This window comes from Epinephelus fuscoguttatus, linkage group LG14 (genome assembly GCF_011397635.1).
Source record: "Epinephelus fuscoguttatus linkage group LG14, E.fuscoguttatus.final_Chr_v1".
Lineage (NCBI taxonomy): Eukaryota > Metazoa > Chordata > Actinopteri > Perciformes > Serranidae > Epinephelus > Epinephelus fuscoguttatus.
The window spans coordinates 26,465,511-26,483,826 of NC_064765.1; the positions used below are offsets into that span (position 1 = coordinate 26,465,511).

Sequence of the window (18,316 nt, forward strand, 5' to 3'; positions counted from 1 at the left end):
TGTGGATAGGGTTGGGTACCGTTCATAACTGAACCGATATGGTACCGGTACCGGTATCTGGAATTCGGTACCGGTACCAAACAGTACCTTATTTCGGTACTTTGGTACTTTTCGGTTTGAGAACATTTAGGAACAGTGCTGCACATTAACTTTTGTCTGCACATTTTTTTTGTCGCCATTGTTGCTGAATCTGAGGTGCGAGTCATGCACTCTCGCTCTGCCTCCACCTCAGGTACCAAAATTTGGCACCGATTCATTTTAAGTGAATCGGTACCAAGTACAAAAAGTACAGAGTTTCGGTACCCAACCCTAGTTGTGGACTAAACAAGACATTTGAGGACATCATCTGTGGCTTTGGGGGACATTTTTCACAATTTTCTGACAATTCCTAGACCAAACAACAAATTAATTAATTAATTAATTGAGAAAGTTATTTACAGATTAATCAGCAGTGAAAACAATCATTAGGCGCAGCCGTACATCAAAGCACCTGTTGTTTTTCTGCTCAAAACTCAAAACAAGACAAAGACAAAACACTGAAGTAGCTGGAACCATTAAATGATTGGACTTTTTGCCTCAAAGAGCGACTCAAACATTTTATTGTTTATCAAAACCCTTGCAGATTATATCTCTGTTGATCAAGCATTCTCAAGCATCTTCATATTAGTGCTCTCTAGTGAACAAACTATTCACTGTTTCTAAATTACCAAACACATCATTTAGAATTTCAGTACAGAAATGTGTTGTTACTTAGCCAGCATTTAATAATCCGTCATCAGTTTGGCCCCTTACGTGCATGTCTATCATACACGACCTCTCACTGCATGTTATTCTTCTCTTTTGGTCATCTTTAATCAGCAGTTGCTTCAGGTGTTGTCAGTAAACTCATGACCCTGTGTCAGATACACCTGACAACTGAGATCAGATATTGCCCGTTCCCTTAACCTCCCTTAAGTAATTTTATTCATCTATTACCCTTTGCTATCATCTCAGCGAGGAGAGATTGGCAGAGACTGGATGTGGTATTAAAAGAAGAATTCCTTTTTCAAAACCCATCTCCACACAGTAATGTTTTATGGATGCATGTTTTAGTTGGACTGATGCTGCTGTATTCCTGGGTGCTGTGTATGAGCAGCCTGCCTGCCGCACTCAGCACAGCCTGTACTATCCAACAATCTGTAGATCTGGCAGGAGAATGAATGCTATCTCCATCCTTATCATCCCCACACATAAAAGCACACAAGACTCGCACGCAGGCTACATACAGCAGACATGTTGCTTTCACAAAATAGTTTTATTGGTAAAAAATAGAACTACTTGCACAAGCACATTGAGACAACTGTATCAGAACTTGTGAACTGTTAATCATCACAAATATGCTCTGGCAAAGTAAGAAGTGCTAAAGCATCCACAAAAATAAGCTGCAGTTATCAAAATGATAAATCAACGTCTTGGTACAGTATATGCAGGAGAGTTGTAACTCTTCAGAACTTTTAGGACCTAGTCACTTTGCACTCTGGCCATTTATAAGCTAATGAAATTGCGTGCTGATGATTAAGCTGCACAGCCACAAAAAAGAGAAACCTCTAGCTCTTGTTTTCCTGCTGAATCCCATCAGACAGAAATTGTTCCCTTTTTCTCCAGAGTGCCAGTGGTGTTATGTGTTTGTACTGGTCCAGGGAGCTTGGAATGCTCAGCCGTTTGAAACAAACTGCTGTCAAATAAAGTAAAGGTGCACTGAGTCGTCTTCTTATAAAGAAGATATGGTATGAACATGATATTGTATTTTATATTGAAAACAATCTGAGGGAATCCTGATCCCTCAGTGAAAAACAAACACCTTGAAAGCCTAGATACTTGTGTACAGTTGTCACAGACTTACAATGAACCAGAATTCCTGAAACAACTCTTTTTTTATTCTTTAGAAAATACCACACTCGTGTCTTTCCGACGAAAACTCTCATCCCGGTGAAGTCTTGCTGTGCTTTGGGAAATGAGGAATAAAGAGGATTTAAAATAACCCTCGAAAGCTGCACTGGACTGTACACAAGCATCTAGTTGACTTGAGACTTAGTCTGGCAGAACAAATCACAAATCCATAAAACATTTGCTGATGTATAATTCACGTACAAACAACGCAATAAAAAAATAAACAGAACGAACTCCAGATAGTATTAAAACGTGTCATCATGAGACGATTTTGGCACATTCTCCAAACACATAACGTGTCAGTATTAGTTGATGACATGGCACATTCTTCTTTGTTTATTGCATTGGTTATGGTGCCTGGGCAGTGAGTTATTGTCAGGAGGCCAGTTCTGTCAGCTGTAGTCTGTGCTGGGCAAGATGGCTAAGTCAGGGTGGGTGGAAACCTGGCCCTAGAGGGCTGCCAGGGCCGGCAGTGATGCCCACAGAGATGCCCGTGGCGTGCCGGCAGCAGCCTGCAGGTGGCGAGCTGGGCTTAGCCATCTGCTCTCCCCCAGGAAGCTGCATGTTTATGAGAAAAACGGAGAGAATGTGCAGTTCTATACATCAATGCCAAGGCCTGTCTGAAGCATGAAAACCCCAGATATCCCCCCACCCCTCAGTAAAGAGTAGACACACTCTGGAACATTACTGCCTGGAAGCGTAACAGTGCTACTGACATGTTAGTAGGTGGGAGTTTTGTTTATGCGCGTGTGTGTTGGGGTGGCCACGCTTTCAGCATGCATCAGCTTTCTCTTGTCAGCAATCACATCTATGTGACATGTGACACATACAGGACAGAGGAAGCAAAGAGAGAAAATAAGAGAGTGACCAGTACGGAAAGGAGGAATGGTGGCATAGTCAAGTGGCTGCAATTAAGACACTGAGACCTTCTGCAGGTGCAGACTGGTAGCATATGCGCACTGCTGACGCACTTTGAAAACAAGTCACATATGGAGAATGACTCAAACCTTTTTTAGCTGCCTGCCACACAGCTACCCAGTCGACCATGACTCAAGAAGCCTCTCCTTTTGTGCCTCGTCTTAGCCTCCCCGCCACTGCACCATTAAACAGCCGTTCATCCCTGTGAGTCTACTCGCATGGTATAGACACCATAGCAGGGGGGCAGCGAAGGAGAGCATTTTCCAAAACCTCTGACCATGTAACAGGGATGCTGCCTCATGTCACTGGGTAATAAAGGGGATTAGTGAAAGGAGTGTGAGCAAAGGCTCTGATTAAAGCTTCTGGAGCCATGCCTGGAGAAAAAGATGCCCCCCTAAACAACTTCAGATCACTGAGTGACATGCACATACCCCCAGACAATACACATATTTGAATGCCGAATTCTGTTTCCATGGCAGTGCGGAGGAGGATGACAGGAGTGAAAAGCACATGCAAAGAGCCGGCGTGTCTGAGTGTTTACGGTGTACACAAACACACACAAGAGCATGAGGAAGTGTGTGGGTGTGCATGTCTGAGGGCGTGCAGAAATGGGTAGATGGATTAGGATGGGTAGCTGCAACTTACAGGCAGTATGTTTTTGTCTGGGTGGGAAAACAGAAACCGCACATCAGATAGTCCACTCTGCTTAAGCATTGAATTTCTTTCTATCAATTTCTCTCCATCTCTCTCATGTTTCCACCTGCAGAGAGAGAAGCAGGCAACTGTTTGTCTGCATTATCTGTCTCAAATCCAGCCCAGCAGTCCACGTCTACTCCTCCTGACAGTCCTCTTTGAACAGTTACAGCAGGGTAATGTCTCTACAGCTTTTCAGGCACAGGCATTTTGTGGCTATGTCTCAGTCTTCTACCAGGCATGCCGCTGTATTAATACACAGACAGGCTCCACACAGCATGCTTTAGAGGCAAAATATCAACATCATTCTAGCTAACAAAAATATGACTATTTATTTCAATCAATTCTTTGTAGCATTCTAGTGGATAGGTATACGAAAAACTACAATGGCTTGCTATGAAAACGTTTCTCAGGCATTATATTGCCTATTTTGTCAATTGAGAGGGTACCAGACGATTGTAAATAGCAGCTAAATGATTGCTTTTTTTTCTTTCAATTCAAACCTTTGGTGAGGAAAACAAAATCTACACAGAAGGCTTCCTTATTTGCTTAATCCATTCCCCGGGGAACTCTTTTTTTGATTTACTGATGAAGGATGTCTGCATTTGGTTAGCGGCTTCCTTCGATGCTGCAGCACCTTATCCTGGCTCCTTACACATTCACACTGTTTGTTCCAAGGCGCTGCTCAGGGAATACCTCCACTGCTTGTGCTTGCAAAACAGAAAAAGGGAGAAGAGCAAGATAGAGGAGAAGGGAAAATGAATTCAAAGTTGTTGCCCTCCTCTCTTATTTTTTCTCCACCTCCATCTGGAGTGGAGCCTAGTGTGTAGCATAAGCCGTGATGGTTCCCCCTCAGGCTCATCTCCCTTTAGCCGTAGCGTACACAGCGCTGCTTTATTACACATAGTCCTGCAGGCTGTAGCCAGTCTTATTGTCTAATGGGGAGAGAGAGCAGTACTGGTGCTGGAGCTCCTGCTGCTGCTGGAGCAGCTGTTGCTGCTGCTGCTGCTGCTGGAGCAGCAATTTGTCAGGGGGAGGAAGCAGGACCAGGTCCTGGGGTCCATGCCTCTTCCCCGAGCAGGACATACAGAAGATGGACCCCCCAACAAAAAGAAATCCTGCTGATACAAAGGCCACATACACAGCACCCCCAGGCTCAAACTTATTGCTCTCGGGCACACTGGAGTCCAGGAAGTTGGTGATGACCTCGTTGGTAAACCAGGAAGCAGGCACCAGGCACAGAAAGCCTGCAGCGACGAAGCAGCCACCACTGGCAATTGCGGCGTGCCGCTTGGAACGCCGTCCACCGCCCCAGCGTGTGCATTTTAGTCCCAGGGATGCAAGGCAGAGGCCCATGGCAGCCATCACGCAGCAGAGCACCATAGTGGTGCGGGCAGTCTGCAAGTACGCAGGTAGTGAAAGCACCGAATACTTAAGTGTGCAACTGAACATGCCTGTGCTGTACCATGTGCAGTCCATCCACAGACCCTGCATCTGGGAAATCGCTGTGATGATATTGGAGCCCACATCTGCGCTGACCTTCCAGTTGGGCAGCAGAGTGGCCACCATAGCACCCATGATGCCCAACAGCGCCAGGACAAATCCAAATATCTGCATGCCCGTGGACGCCATGCTCCTTCTCAAGTTGATGCTGCTGCCGCCTCAACCCTTGTCCTCGCCAGGCAGCATTCACCCAGTGCCAGCTAGGCTCGTCGACCCCACTGCCCAGCCGCCTCTCTCCCCTCCCTTAGTGGTGTACCAGCTGCCAGTCAAATCCCCAGTTCCTCAGCTCCTCAGCTGCGGCTCCACTGGACTGGAGGAGAGAGACGGAAATGAGAAATTGAACTGAGTGGGTCCCCTCTTTCTCCCTCCTCCTTTCTCCCCTCATTCACCTAACACAAGCACAGACTTTTCTGGCTGGAAACAAAGGGGCAGCGTGAAGCACGAGCGATAAGAGCTGGCTCTAGGTAAGCAAAACACTGAGGCTGTTGTGCATGTATGCATTTTCTATGTGCTGCCTTCTCCTTTTCCTTACCGGAGCCCCATAGAGCTGTTATTGGAGAGGGAGAAATGAGTTTGTGGTATTTGCAATGCTCAATAGCTATGTGGACTTAAAGCTGCAGTGCCCTCACTCCACTCATATATACTGTATATTATACCACTTTGATTTCACTGCTGTTTTCCTCATAAACTGAGCCTGCCTTATTATCAGATACACAACATTATCTTTAGGTAAAATACCAGTTCATTATGCAATTGTGTCAGCCGCTAGAATTAAACTTTGTGAATGAAGCAGTTGTTTTTATTACTATTTTCTCGGACTTCCTAGCCGGCGCATTGTGATTTCAGTCATCTAAATAAATACGTCGTTCTAGCTTTAAATAAACAATCACAATAGTCTTAATTGTTTGCTGTGTTTTTGATCCAAGGAGGAGAAAAAGCGATGTTGAAATAATCCCTTACCCCGGCTGGTGCAGAGCTGGCGCTGACGCGTCACGTTGTTCGCAGTGATTCCTGTAAACACACACAGTCACACATTGAAAAGACAGCAGGCTGGTGAGGGGGCGAGGAGCGGGATTCAGCCCGGATCGCGGGTCCATTCAAGCCATCCATTTTCTCTGCAACAGTGTTTGAGAGGACATCCCTGCTCTATCGACCACACAGGCTTGGCCGGAGCCGGGGAGAAATAACCGTAGCGCTCCGGCTCTCCCTGCCTCTCTCTCTCCCCCTCTCTCTTCGCCGGTGCGTGTGTGTGTGTGTGTGTGTGTGTGTGTGTGTGTGCTGGAGAATAGCGGTCTCTGCCTCACAACAACTTTATAAACGGCTGAAAATCACTGAACTGCCTCCGACTGCCACTGTGTCACCCTCTCCTGACAACAACCAATTAAACGAATAATTAGCTCACTAACCTTATTTTTATCGTCCTTAAGGCAGAATGCCATTTACCTTGTAAATAAATAAAAGTAAATAGATTTTTTTTTTACGGTGAATCATCAAAATATCACCTGGGAAAACATCCATGGTGAGAGTTAGCTAACAAAGAAAATGCTAACGTTCGGTTAGTGTCAATTAGCTACCAGTGAGCTAGCTTTCATGTCTAAAAGCTATGACTGCCAGTCTACCCAAAATACAATTATTTTAAAAAAAAACTCTTATAATTTACCTCTAGACGTGTGACATTAGCAGTTATATGTAGAAAGCTTTGGTTTTATTTACTTTTGTACAAATTTAAGCAGACGTGTCTCTTCACAGAAACAGTGACTAAGCTAACGTTACTCTAAATAACACTAGGCTAATCCCAGGGATATTGTCTTATCAGTTTTTATCGGAACTACTTTTCCTCACAGAAATACACTATAGACAATAAGTTAAAGGGACAGTTTATCAGCTTGTGGTGCTCAAAGCGCCAAAAACATACATTTGAAAAATTCAACAGCAATGTCTCGTTCCAGAAATCATGACCTGGTTACTCAAGATAGTCCACAGCACATGTGAGCAGTTTCACGTCGGAACTACTTTTTTTCTACCAAATACACCTGCCAACCATATCACTGCGCAGAAGGACGAGTGCATCTATTACCAGCAGCTCAGCCGAGGAGCATGCCAGTGTTGTTTATATCTTGCACTGTCATGAACACAAGCGTCTTGTCCATGAGTAGATCTACTCATGCGTGCATCTGTGCACACCTACTTTTGTGTCTGTGGAATATCTTGAGTAACCAGGACATGATTTCTGAAAAGAGACATTGCGGTTTAATAATGCAGGTAATATTATTATATTTACAATGTGACGTAACACGTTACCGCCCGAAATAAACTGTTTATTGTTTTAATTTTTCCATTCAACCACACTGATCCACACTGATCCACTTCCACCAGTACGCCACCAGAAAAAAAATTCCCTGAAGGTTGTTGTGTGTTGTGTCATTCATTATACACTACTTTATAGAAGGGTGCCGGTGATCATGTGCATTATCATGTGCAGTGTGTTTCCATTCATAAACCTACACCGTATCCTGTTCTGCTTTTGCATCCTAAGGCTGCCTGAAAGCAGCAGGGAGAAGGAGCTGGCCTCTGGTTTGTTTTTTTCCTCGTCCTGGTAATTGACATATATGGATGATGTTAGTATATTTTGGATGTGTTTCCATTCACGTCTCCTACAACTGCAGAGCTCCGCCGGCACACAGTCCTGTTCATATGCATAACATTTATTGTGTTTCATATCATAGGCCCACAAATATTTATCTATATCTCAACATTAGACTTTGATCCTCTGCCTGACCCTCCCTCTGTCCAAGGCTATTAATTTATTTAAAAAAATAAAGGCTATTTGGCTGTTCTGTATCATTATGCTATTAGTAATCTAAGCAGGGGATTTTAATACAAAGTGGTAACCACTGTATGTGAAGACGGGGTCAGACCTGCTCAGCACTGGATTTGAAATGAACTGTAATAAACTGGAGCTTCTGTGCTTTGATTGCCTGCTGTGACACAACATGACCCTCATCCATTTAAAATCAACATTAATTATTCTGAGCCCCTTTTTATAGAAGTAGTGCAATAAGTACCTTACTACTCTACACAGAAAGTAATATTGTAATGTTAATTATTACTTTCGAATGAAGGTAACTAGTAATATGTTTTATATTACATTTTGAGAGTAACTTACCCAACACAGTGGAGTTTTCAATTTTTTTATTATTTAAAAAAATAAAATACAATTTTTGGCGCTTTTAGCACCACAAGCCATCTTGTTCCATGATATTCAAGAGGAAGCAGACATATCTATGGCCAATATCTCCAACACCCAACAACACACACCAAAACAATCTAGATTGATAAGTAGCACTACAGAAAATAGTAAAAAAAATATGTGATTTTGGGATGAACTGTCCCTTCAACACATTATTCCAGGGTGGGGTAGCTAAAATTTTCTAATTTATTTCATCTCATTTCTATTTTTATTGTCAGCTATCTATGTTACCAAACCACAGCCTATCTCCACACTACTAATTAATCATAAGCTAAACTGAAAAGTTGTGCTAAAATTCTACAGTTTCTACAGTGCATACAAGCTGGTGGATTTTAGTCTATTGTTAATATTCTTTAGTTAGCCTGTCTGGAGAATAGATTTTTGTGAAAAGAACAGTACAGTACTTAAATGCTAAAAAGTTATGTAATTACAAAATGTGATGTACACCTTCCCATCAAGTCAAAAAAACTAAAGAAACCAAGAATGACAAAAATGGCAACATTTTTAATAATGCATGAAGTTTGGCAGAATGATATTGTTGCTCAATAGGAGGTGGCTATGAAGAGCGACATTATTTCCTTCAGACTTCATTCAGGATGGTGAAAACGGTTCTCGCTGTGTAATTTAAACTAACAAATTAAAACGAAATCCATTACTGGGCAGCACTGAGCTGCTCAGTGATCATAATGCAATACTGCTGTTGTTAGAAGATAAGAAATGCCCAAGATGCAAAGTCTAGATAAGATATCCAAACATAGCCCCACTACACAACTGGGAAGTGTAATCTAATTAAGACAGAAGAAAAATCTGCTATCATTACGACCAGATGAGCTGGTCAGAGTTATATTGTACGAAGCTTTGTTTGTTTATGTGTCAGTCCAGAGGAGCATGTGTACCTCACCATGCCAAAACTGACCCTCCCTGGGGCATCATCTTCGTCAGGCGTCAGTTAGCAGGAGCCTAAAACTCACAGCTGCGCCCCTGTCTTCCCTCTCCTCTCTGTAGAGGACATACAACAAGGGAGGGAGTGGCTACGGTGGCCTTGATTCATGAATGACAAAGAGGACAAAATGAGAGAGAGAGGAGAGAAAAATCAGACACAACTAATAGACCTGATACCCTTGGAAACGCAGATGTGTGTTGCTGTTATTTTGCTGCATGGGCAAATCGGCAAAAGCAGCCAGCTGCGGGAAATGATTTTGCCTATCCCTCCACTTACAGTATAATGACCAGGCATTGATGTGTGGCCATTACGTGCAGATAGGTTGGTAGCAATTGATTTGTTTAGCTATTGATCTGTTTGTGAAATATGGCCCAGTGCACTCTCCAGCCATTGTTTTCCCCATAAACTACCCCTAAGAGACCCTTTCTTAAAATGAAATCTGGCCAGCATGCGGGGACAGTGCACACCACATTACCTCCAGTGTGATGTTGGTGTCGACCTTCAACACTGCTCTCTGTGGGCTCTTTGTGGGATACCACTGCAGCGGGGAGAGAAATTCTCCAGTTTTCCACAGACACGCAGTACAGTATGGCGTGTGTGACCTGTCTCCTTGTAACCGATGAGATCCTAAGTGCTGATGCTGGTGTTGTGCTGTGGGGAGTAAGATAAATAAATAAATAGATTATAAAGGGAGAAGATAAAAGGAGTGAAAAAGATGGAAGGAGAGAAGAGCAAAACGCAGTTAACATACGCCCGTGTGTGACTCTGTGATGTGTGAAGATATTGCAGGCTATTATAAGCGTGGTCCCCTTTATTTTATCACCTCACAGCAGAGCTCTATAGCCCCTTTTTTTTTTTTTTGCAGCATAGCTCTGAGGCACAGCCGGACCAGCCACGCTCCCTTTTGCCCACACGAGGGGCTTTTATCGTTCAATTTGCATTTTCCTCTTTTATGTCCTGCCTTGCGTAATTGGTTTTCGTGCTCATCGTCTTGCAAAGGCGGCCTGTTTGCAGCGGAGATGGCAAGGTGTCGTGTGATAGCTGTGATGTCGCTGTCAATGCAATCTTGTTGTAGAGCAGGGCCCGGGTCCAGTATCACCTTAGATAATATGTGTAAACCTGTCCAAGGCAAAACACTCGTGACATGTTGCAGAATTACTGCCATGACTTTAATAAAGAGTCTCCTGAGGTTACTTCATTAGGACTGGCATTTATGAGTTTGTGAATATCCAATCAAAACAATTTTCCCATGTTCCCATTTGCTGTTCTGCTGGTCCAGTAAATTTCACATTTTTGGGCAAAGTTCAAGTTTTTCTATGACGAAAGCAACTCCCCAAGGAGCTGATCTTGTCAAAGACTAGGGCTACAGTCGTGAGTGTCCTGTGTGAATGCCATGGGCGATTTCATGGGAAGTACGCTGGGCTGCACAGGAAGCCAAAACCCTTCCTCCCCAACCCCTCAAGCAACATCATCCTCCTATATTCAGCAGCATTGACTGCTGCCTTCTCCTCTCCGAGAGGCTGTCTCCCTCCACTGATGTAATGGAGGTTGTCTTCTCAAGGTATTGTCATGATTAATGCAGCTCTTCCCCCCTTTGCAGGCTCGCTGTGAGCTTTTCTCTCTTGTATTCCCTGGCTGTATATAGCTTTCTTCCATCTCCCTGCTCTTTCTCAGAACCTGCCATTATGTAAGCGCAAGTGTTGGTGGTTCAGGTAGCACGGTGGCTGGTGCCCCAGGGCCCCTGCCATCTCGTCTTGGTTACGCTTAGAGGGACATGACAAATTACTGCTCACACGCCATTGGGCAAGGACTCACCAAGAAAGAGACGTTGGAGGTGGAAAGGGGAGCTGGAGAACCACAGGGCAAAGCTGGAGTAATAGAGTTCCCTGCTGAGCTTTGGGAAGGTCAAACGCATGTAATATGGTAACTCACAAGTATCTTAATATAGATGCAGGGCTATTGTACTCAAGTGGGTCAGAAAAGGTCTTGGGTTTCAGACAAAAGCAGATGTGTGACTTTTAGATAGAGATCTCTCATATTTTGCCCTTTTCAAACGCTCTACCAGGGGAATCGGCAGTATAAGATGTCCTTTTACAGTGGAAGTGCAAGGTGTTGTTTTATCAGATTGTTTAGAGTACCATATGTAAGGAGAGAAGCAGGTTCAAAGTCTTTTCAAGAGCTTTGATCAGATTAGTCGAATAGAGAGAGACAGAGCAAGAGGAATTTTCATGGGCTTGAGTATAGATCCTTACATAACAATCTAATTTAGAGTCCAAATTAGGGGTAATGATTCCCTCGTTTTTCCCTACTAAATAGGATGGTTTTCCCAAGCCTACAAGACATGATTACCGTCAGAGCATTCCCAGTCTCTGTCTGCTTAGTATGTAAGATCCTTACTGACACCTGGGGAAAGGAAAAGGGGGGAGTGGCGCCCCAAATTTGTCATAGAGGTGGCCAGATGGCGCCACTGAAAATCTTAGGGTGGCACTCCAAAACTAAAAGAACATTACTGTATTTCAGCAATTAGATTATGCTGTTGAAGTAAATGGGCTAATTGAAAACTGTGTCTATAATGAGAGTTAAGGAATTGCATGCTGATATCCAGTACAGGCCAAAAGTTTGGACACACCTTCTCATTCAATGCGTTTTCTTTATTTTCATGACTATTTACATTGTAGATTCTCACTGAAGGCATCAAAACTATGAATGAACACATGTGGAGTTATGTACTTAACAAAAAAAGGTGAAATAACTGAAAACATGTTTTATATTCTAGTTTCTTCAAAATAGCCACCCTTTGCTCTGATTACTGCTTTGCACACTCTTGGCATTCTCTCCATGAGCTTCAAGAGGTAGTCACCTGAAATGGTTTCCACTTCACAGGTGTACCTTATCAGGGTTAATTAGTGGAATTTCTTGCTTTATCAATGGGGTTGGGACCATCAGTTGTGTTGTGCAGAAGTCAGGTTAATACACAGCCGACAGCCCTATTGGACAACTGTTAAAATTCATATTATGGCAAGAACCAATCAGCTAACTAAAGAAAAACGAGTGGCCATCATTACTTTAAGAAATGAAGGTCAGTCAGTCCGGAAAATTGCAAAAACTTTAAATGTGTCCCCAAGTGGAGTCGCAAAACCATCAAGCGCTACAACGAAACTGGCACACATGAGGACCGACCCAGGAAAGGAAGACCAAGAGTCACCTCTGCTTCTGAGGATAAGTTCATCCGAGTCACCAGCCTCAGAAATCGCAAGTTAACAGCAGCTCAGATCAGAGACCAGATGAATGCCACACAGAGTTCTAGCAGCAGACCCATCTCTAGAACAACTGTTAAGAGGAGACTGCGCGAATCAGGCCTTCATGGTCAAATAGCTGCTAGGAAACCACTGCTAAGGCAACAAGCAGAAGAGATTTGTTTGGGCCAAGAAACACAAGGAATGGACATTAGACCAGTGGAAATCTGTGCTTTGGTCTGATGAGTCCAAATTTGAGATCTTTGGTTCCAACCGCCGTGTCTTTGTAGACGCAGAAAAGGTGAACGGATGGATTCCACATGCCTGGTTCCCACTGTGAAGCATGGAGGAGGAGGTGTGATGGTGTGGGGGTGTTTTGCTGGTGACACTGTTGGGGATTTATTCAAAATTCAAGGCACACTGAACCAGCATGGCTACCACAGCATCCTGCAGCGACATGCCATCCCATCCGGTTTGCGTTCAGTTGGACGATCATTTATTTTTCAACAGGACAATGACCCCAAACACACCTCCAGGCTGTGTAAGGGCTATTTGACCAAGAAGGAGAATGATGGAGTGCTGCGGCAGATGACCTGGCCTCCACAGTCACTGGACCTGAACCCAATCAAGATGGTTTGGGGTGAGCTGGACCGCAGAGTGAAGGCAAAGGGGCCAACAAGTGCTAAACACCTCTGGGAACTCCTTCAAGACTGTTGGAAAACCATTTCAGGTGACTACCTCTTGAAGCTCATGGAGAGAATGCCAAGAGTGTGCAAAGCAGTAATCAGAGCAAAGGGTGGCTATTTTGAAGAAACTAGAATATAAAACATGTTTTCAGTTATTTCACCTTTTTTTGTTAAGTACATAACTCCACATGTGTTCATTCATAGTTTTGATGCCTTCAGTGAGAATCTACAATGTAAATAGTCATGAAAATAAAGAAAACACATTGAATGAGAAGGTGTGTCCAAACTTTTGGCCTGTACTGTACTTTGGTTTTTATTTCACAATTAATTTCAGTTTTATCTGATGTGCATAGACTAACACTGGTACAGTTAGTATTTTGAGTTCCACAACATTACTGTTTTAATGCATTATGTATTATAGACTGTAAAAATAATGGCTGTAGCTACCTGTATGTCACCCATTGGTTTGTTGACTCCTGTTTTAAAGCCTCATGTCAGGCATTTCGGCCATCGCCATCTTGATTTTTTTGAAGCCAGGAGGGACAGCATCTAGGCGAGAGGCTGGCACTGTGGGGGAGCAAGGGATGGATCTGACTGAGAAGTCAAGGACACTTCCGGTAGACAGCCCATCACTCAAAACGACCCGCCCTTACTTATGCATAACTTTAAGCCTTAATAAGATATAAAGGGATTAGTTTTGTAAAAATACAACTCCGTGCAGTTGTAATGAAGGGGGGAATTAGTTACAGAGACTAAAACCATGTTGTGCACAGGGCTGTAAGCTAGTGGTGTGCCATGTTCGTGATAATACCTGTGTAATTTTTAATATGATGTGAAAAATTCATATTGTGATACTCGCAATATTTGGACTTGTTGACACATTGACGTCATACTGTTACCCACGGCAACAACAAGCATGGCTGAAAGCAAAATTATTACAGACTCCGCCTTGATTCCAAAAAGAGGAGCAGCTTCAGTAGCCTGGAATAAACTGTGGCGTCCTAAATGTTTGATGAACAGCCCCGGACTTCTCAGTCTCTTTTAGGGAGTTACCACTCAGAGGGAAGTCATTTAGCGGCTGAAGATCCCAGGGTAGAATTTTTGTATTTGGGAACTGTTTAATGTGTAATTTGTGGTAGATTTTACTTTGTTGAACTATTAATATTGTATAAAGAATCTGAATCTCACTCTAAATAACTGTTATTGTTTACAAACTAAAGAAATGAGAGATCATTTTTGTTTAGTTTTTACTGAATATTTGAAGGTGAACTGTTAGGTTGGCATGTCAACCTTTATAACTTATTTTGTTACAACTCTATGTTCTTAAATTAATAAGACATTTAAGACGTTGTGTGTGTCATATCGTCAAGAATATCATTATCGCAAAAATACCCTGAAATAATGTAATATGCACTGTAATATATACTGCCCTCCCTTACTGTAAACATGTGAACTTGCCTCTGGGGCCAGCCTCCAGTGGACATTAGTGGAACTGCAGTTTTTGGCACTTCCATGTTGGCTTCATTTTTCAGCTCCGGAGGTTACTCCGTGGTATCTATACATGTTAAGTGATTCATTGTTCATCAAGTAGAATGGTTGTTTTTTTTCCTTAAAAAAGACAAATATACAGCTTTAATTTGAATGAGTACATTGATTGTAAGTGAAAAAAAATTACTGGGAACAAGTCTTTGGAAATGTTGCAGAGACTAATGGGTGTCCATAGAACCCATTTTAATTCAGATATCTTGAGGTGAATGTTCAAGGGACCCTTTAAAAATGACCATACCGTTGTTCCCTCACCAAAATTTATCCTAAGTTTGGAGTGGTATTTAGCTCCCTTCCTGTCATGCAATGTCCACATGGTTGGTACCGGTGCTTGCCCTAGGTTGTCTAATTTCCAAAGATATCACTACCCTCATGCTGAGCACCCCATAGCCGCTTAAAGACAGTAATGTCGGCCTCCAATTATTTTTCCCAGTGGGGGGCCGGGCCAGTGGGGGGAGTCAGCAGTTGTTTTAGTGTGGCCAAAGCCACCCGTGGCTCCTCCTTGGGGGCGCCACTGGGCAAAGGAGAGATATTATGGTTGTCAGATAGGGTCAATAAGTCAGTCTGCTGCCCCAGTTCAGGATCACCTAGCAGATGCAAAGTATTTTTGGGGGTTTTGGGGGGGAGGGCACGTTCATAGCACCTGAACGGAGGGCCCAGGTGACAGTGTGTGATTTAAGATGGAGTTTCCTTGCATGTTGAGGTTATCAGTGGAAGGATTAATGGCAGGGAGCGGGATATATTCCTGTGGCTCTACCTAGTGAAGCCGTGTAGCAAGGCCATACATAAATCATAGGAGCAAAGTGACTTGGACAAGCTGATGGCTGAAATGCTGCTGCCTGTATAGTCCCAATATCGACTTTTCCCCTTGCTCCTCTCTTAAATCATGAAGTGCAGAATATAAATGGCCTAATTATTCCAGCAGAGAGTGAAATTAAAGACATTCCTTTTTATTGCTTCTTCCCAACAGATGGTGGTCTGATCTTGCATCACCAAAGCACTGATAGAAGCATTTTTTTTCCCAATTCAGATATAAAATCCTGACCAGAATCCTTACATGTTCAAGTGACACGTGGAGGGATTGATTGTCATAATACAAGCCTCATGTACTAAAACAAATGATGCAGCCACGGCTCTCAGTGCCCTTGACAACACCTGTCACATGGCCTTTGTATTTAAAATGCATCATAAAAAGGGTTAGTGGATTAATAATGAAGTCATCATGAAGATGCTGAGGCCATTACTGACACTGCAAATCATCCATTAAGTCACTGTTTAATGTTAAATTGTGTTAAACATGAAAAAAACGGCATTAAAATTCAACATTACATTTACCCAGCAGTACATGCACTTACAGCTTCAACTCATAACAACCTTTCTTTCTTCCTCCATCTCGAACCCTCTAACGTCAGACACAAGAGTTTGAAGTTTCCTCTGCACTGTTATTGCACATAGCCTGCAGGGCAGTTGAGACAAAACGTCTCCGTCAGTGCTGTCCCATTAAACACCACTGCGGCAGGAAGCTCAGACGCAGCCAGACATCTCTGGACTACACAGGGATCTATAGATCTGATAAGAGATAGTGCTGCGGTTTACAAGTGCTCTTGAGCGCTACCTCAGTTGTTCGCAGAAAAAGGGGAATCTAAACAGCTCATTAGAAATCCTTTGCGCGTCCTCGGACCACTTTAGTTTTCCTCCCCTAATTATCGACGCCAGCCCCTAGCTGTGGAAAGCAAGAGGCAGCTGTGAGTGAGTCACACAATCCAGAAATACAATCTTCAAGGATGCACGAGGAGCTCCGCAGGGCATATAGTCTCAACAGGAGGGCCGTTGAGCTGAATAGATGTCCTTTTATTTTGTCTGTGTGTGTGTGTTTGTATGAGTAAGAGGGGGAAACAAGTCTGCGGGTATGTGCCTTTTGCATGCTTGACTTGCCTTTGAATGTTAAGTTAACATGCTGTGTTACATTCCCATTCATGCACCTGCATGCTTCCTTCCTTTACAACTTTTGTCCGCTCCCATTTACATACCTGCACATGTACATTATGCAACATCTGTCCTCTCTGTTGTGTGTCTTCTCAGCTCGTATATCCATCAAAAAACATTCCCATTCCACTTCAGATCTCAAATTCTCTTCCACTCAGATGTAGTCCCGAGCTACTTATATCAATGTTTGTTATTTTTTTCTTGATATATTAAGAGTGATTGAGAATCTTGAAGAGCCATAAAAGCCAAAAAGAACTTAAGGGCAATGAAATGTATTATTATTATTAAGACTATCACTGCTGATGGTTTTCCTCTGAGCCCCATTGTTAGTCTGCTCAGCCAGTCAGAGTACAGTCCGTATCAGTGCTCCCTCGCTAGGGAAGTAAGGCTATTACCAACTATGGAGAGACAGACAGATGACTGCTCTGCTGCTCACTGTCTGGCTTTGCCATTGGTCCACACATAGTAGAGTGTCTCTCTGATTGCGCGATAGCCCCTTAAGCTATAACTTGCAGAACTGAATGCCATCATGTGAGAAACCCTTGATAGATGATGGCCTTGTTTGCACTGCCAACACACACAGATCCAGACATCCAGAACTTGTCTTTTAATGTATTTTGGTTCTTTTGATCCAATTATGGCGTTTAGAAGATAAAGAGAACAGACAATCCTTTAAAGGGTGATGAGAAATAGCATGAAGAGAGACTGCGTGGATGTATATGTGCATGAAAGTTAAAGAGGGAGTGATGTGAGAACAAGTTAGGCTCTGCCGAGTTTGGCACGATTACTTCAGCAGTATGTCATGTTAGCTTAGGGTTGACACAGGAAGGATCAGGAGTCAGCAGCTAGTGAAGAACTGGAGCAAAAGTTACCACTATAGGTCGACCGATATCGGATTTTTAAAGGCTGATATAGCGGATTAATTGGTTGATATTATAAAAAGCTGTCAAAACCTAGTATATGGCTGGACTGTGTATGAAACGCTAGAGGGCTTTTAATTTGAAACAGGAAGTAGCAGCAGCATCTCAGTCGTAAATTCAATCAGACTTACTTTTAAGCACTCTAGTTCTATACCACTGAAACAGCTGTTGCAGTTCAGTGAAACAGTTTATGTTAATAAATGCTAAAATGAAAAATAGGTAAGAAAGTTAAGTAAATAAAATGTATTTATATTGCGCTTTTATAGACAAAGGTCACACATTGCTTTACAAGGGCAATATACAATATAAAAGAACAAAACATAGAAGATAAAGTGACTACCCTGGCCACGTGGTTAAAAGTGCAACGTACATGATGAAAAAAAATCACAGTACACAAGAATACACAAAATAAAGACGATACAGAGCTAGTGCATACAAGTTACCCTAATGCCTGTCGAAACCAGAGACTCAGCAGAGACTCAGCAGGCCATAGGGATGCAGGCAGAGCATTTCAGAATGTAGATGCTATGGCCTCAAAAGCTCGATCACCACGTATCTTGAGGCTAGTGTGAGGGACAAACAACAGATTTTACTCATTTGACCTAAGAGAGTGAGCTGAGTAATATAGGTGAAGTAGTTCAGCCACATAAGCAGGAGCCTGACTTTGTAAAGCTCTGTAAGTAAGAATGAGAATTTTGAACTGGGTC

The 18,316-nt window shown here is 43.0% G+C and overlaps 2 protein-coding genes across 6 annotated transcripts in view; one reads left to right on the forward strand and one right to left on the reverse strand.

Annotated features, from left to right (window-relative positions):
* tfb1m (transcription factor B1, mitochondrial) overlaps window positions 1-18,316 on the forward strand; it is a 35,143-nt gene that overhangs the window by 10,893 nt on the left and 5,934 nt on the right. The gene's annotated exons all lie outside the window — the stretch shown is intronic.
* On the reverse strand, window positions 760-17,426 carry LOC125900769 (claudin-20). 2 transcript variants are annotated; one of them, XM_049595986.1, is made up of 4 exons: window positions 16,734-17,426; window positions 9,712-9,887; window positions 6,004-6,054; window positions 760-5,353 (listed from the first exon to the last, which is right to left on the reverse strand). In XM_049595986.1, the coding sequence occupies exon 4, from the start codon at window positions 5,170-5,172 to the stop codon at window positions 4,438-4,440; it is 735 nt and encodes a 244-aa protein (XP_049451943.1). In that variant the 5' UTR covers window positions 5,173-5,353; window positions 6,004-6,054; window positions 9,712-9,887; window positions 16,734-17,426; the 3' UTR covers window positions 760-4,437. The 2 variants fall into 2 exon arrangements, with proteins under 2 accessions (XP_049451943.1, XP_049451944.1); XM_049595987.1 differs by lacking the exons at window positions 9,712-9,887; window positions 16,734-17,426 and adding an exon at window positions 6,704-6,846.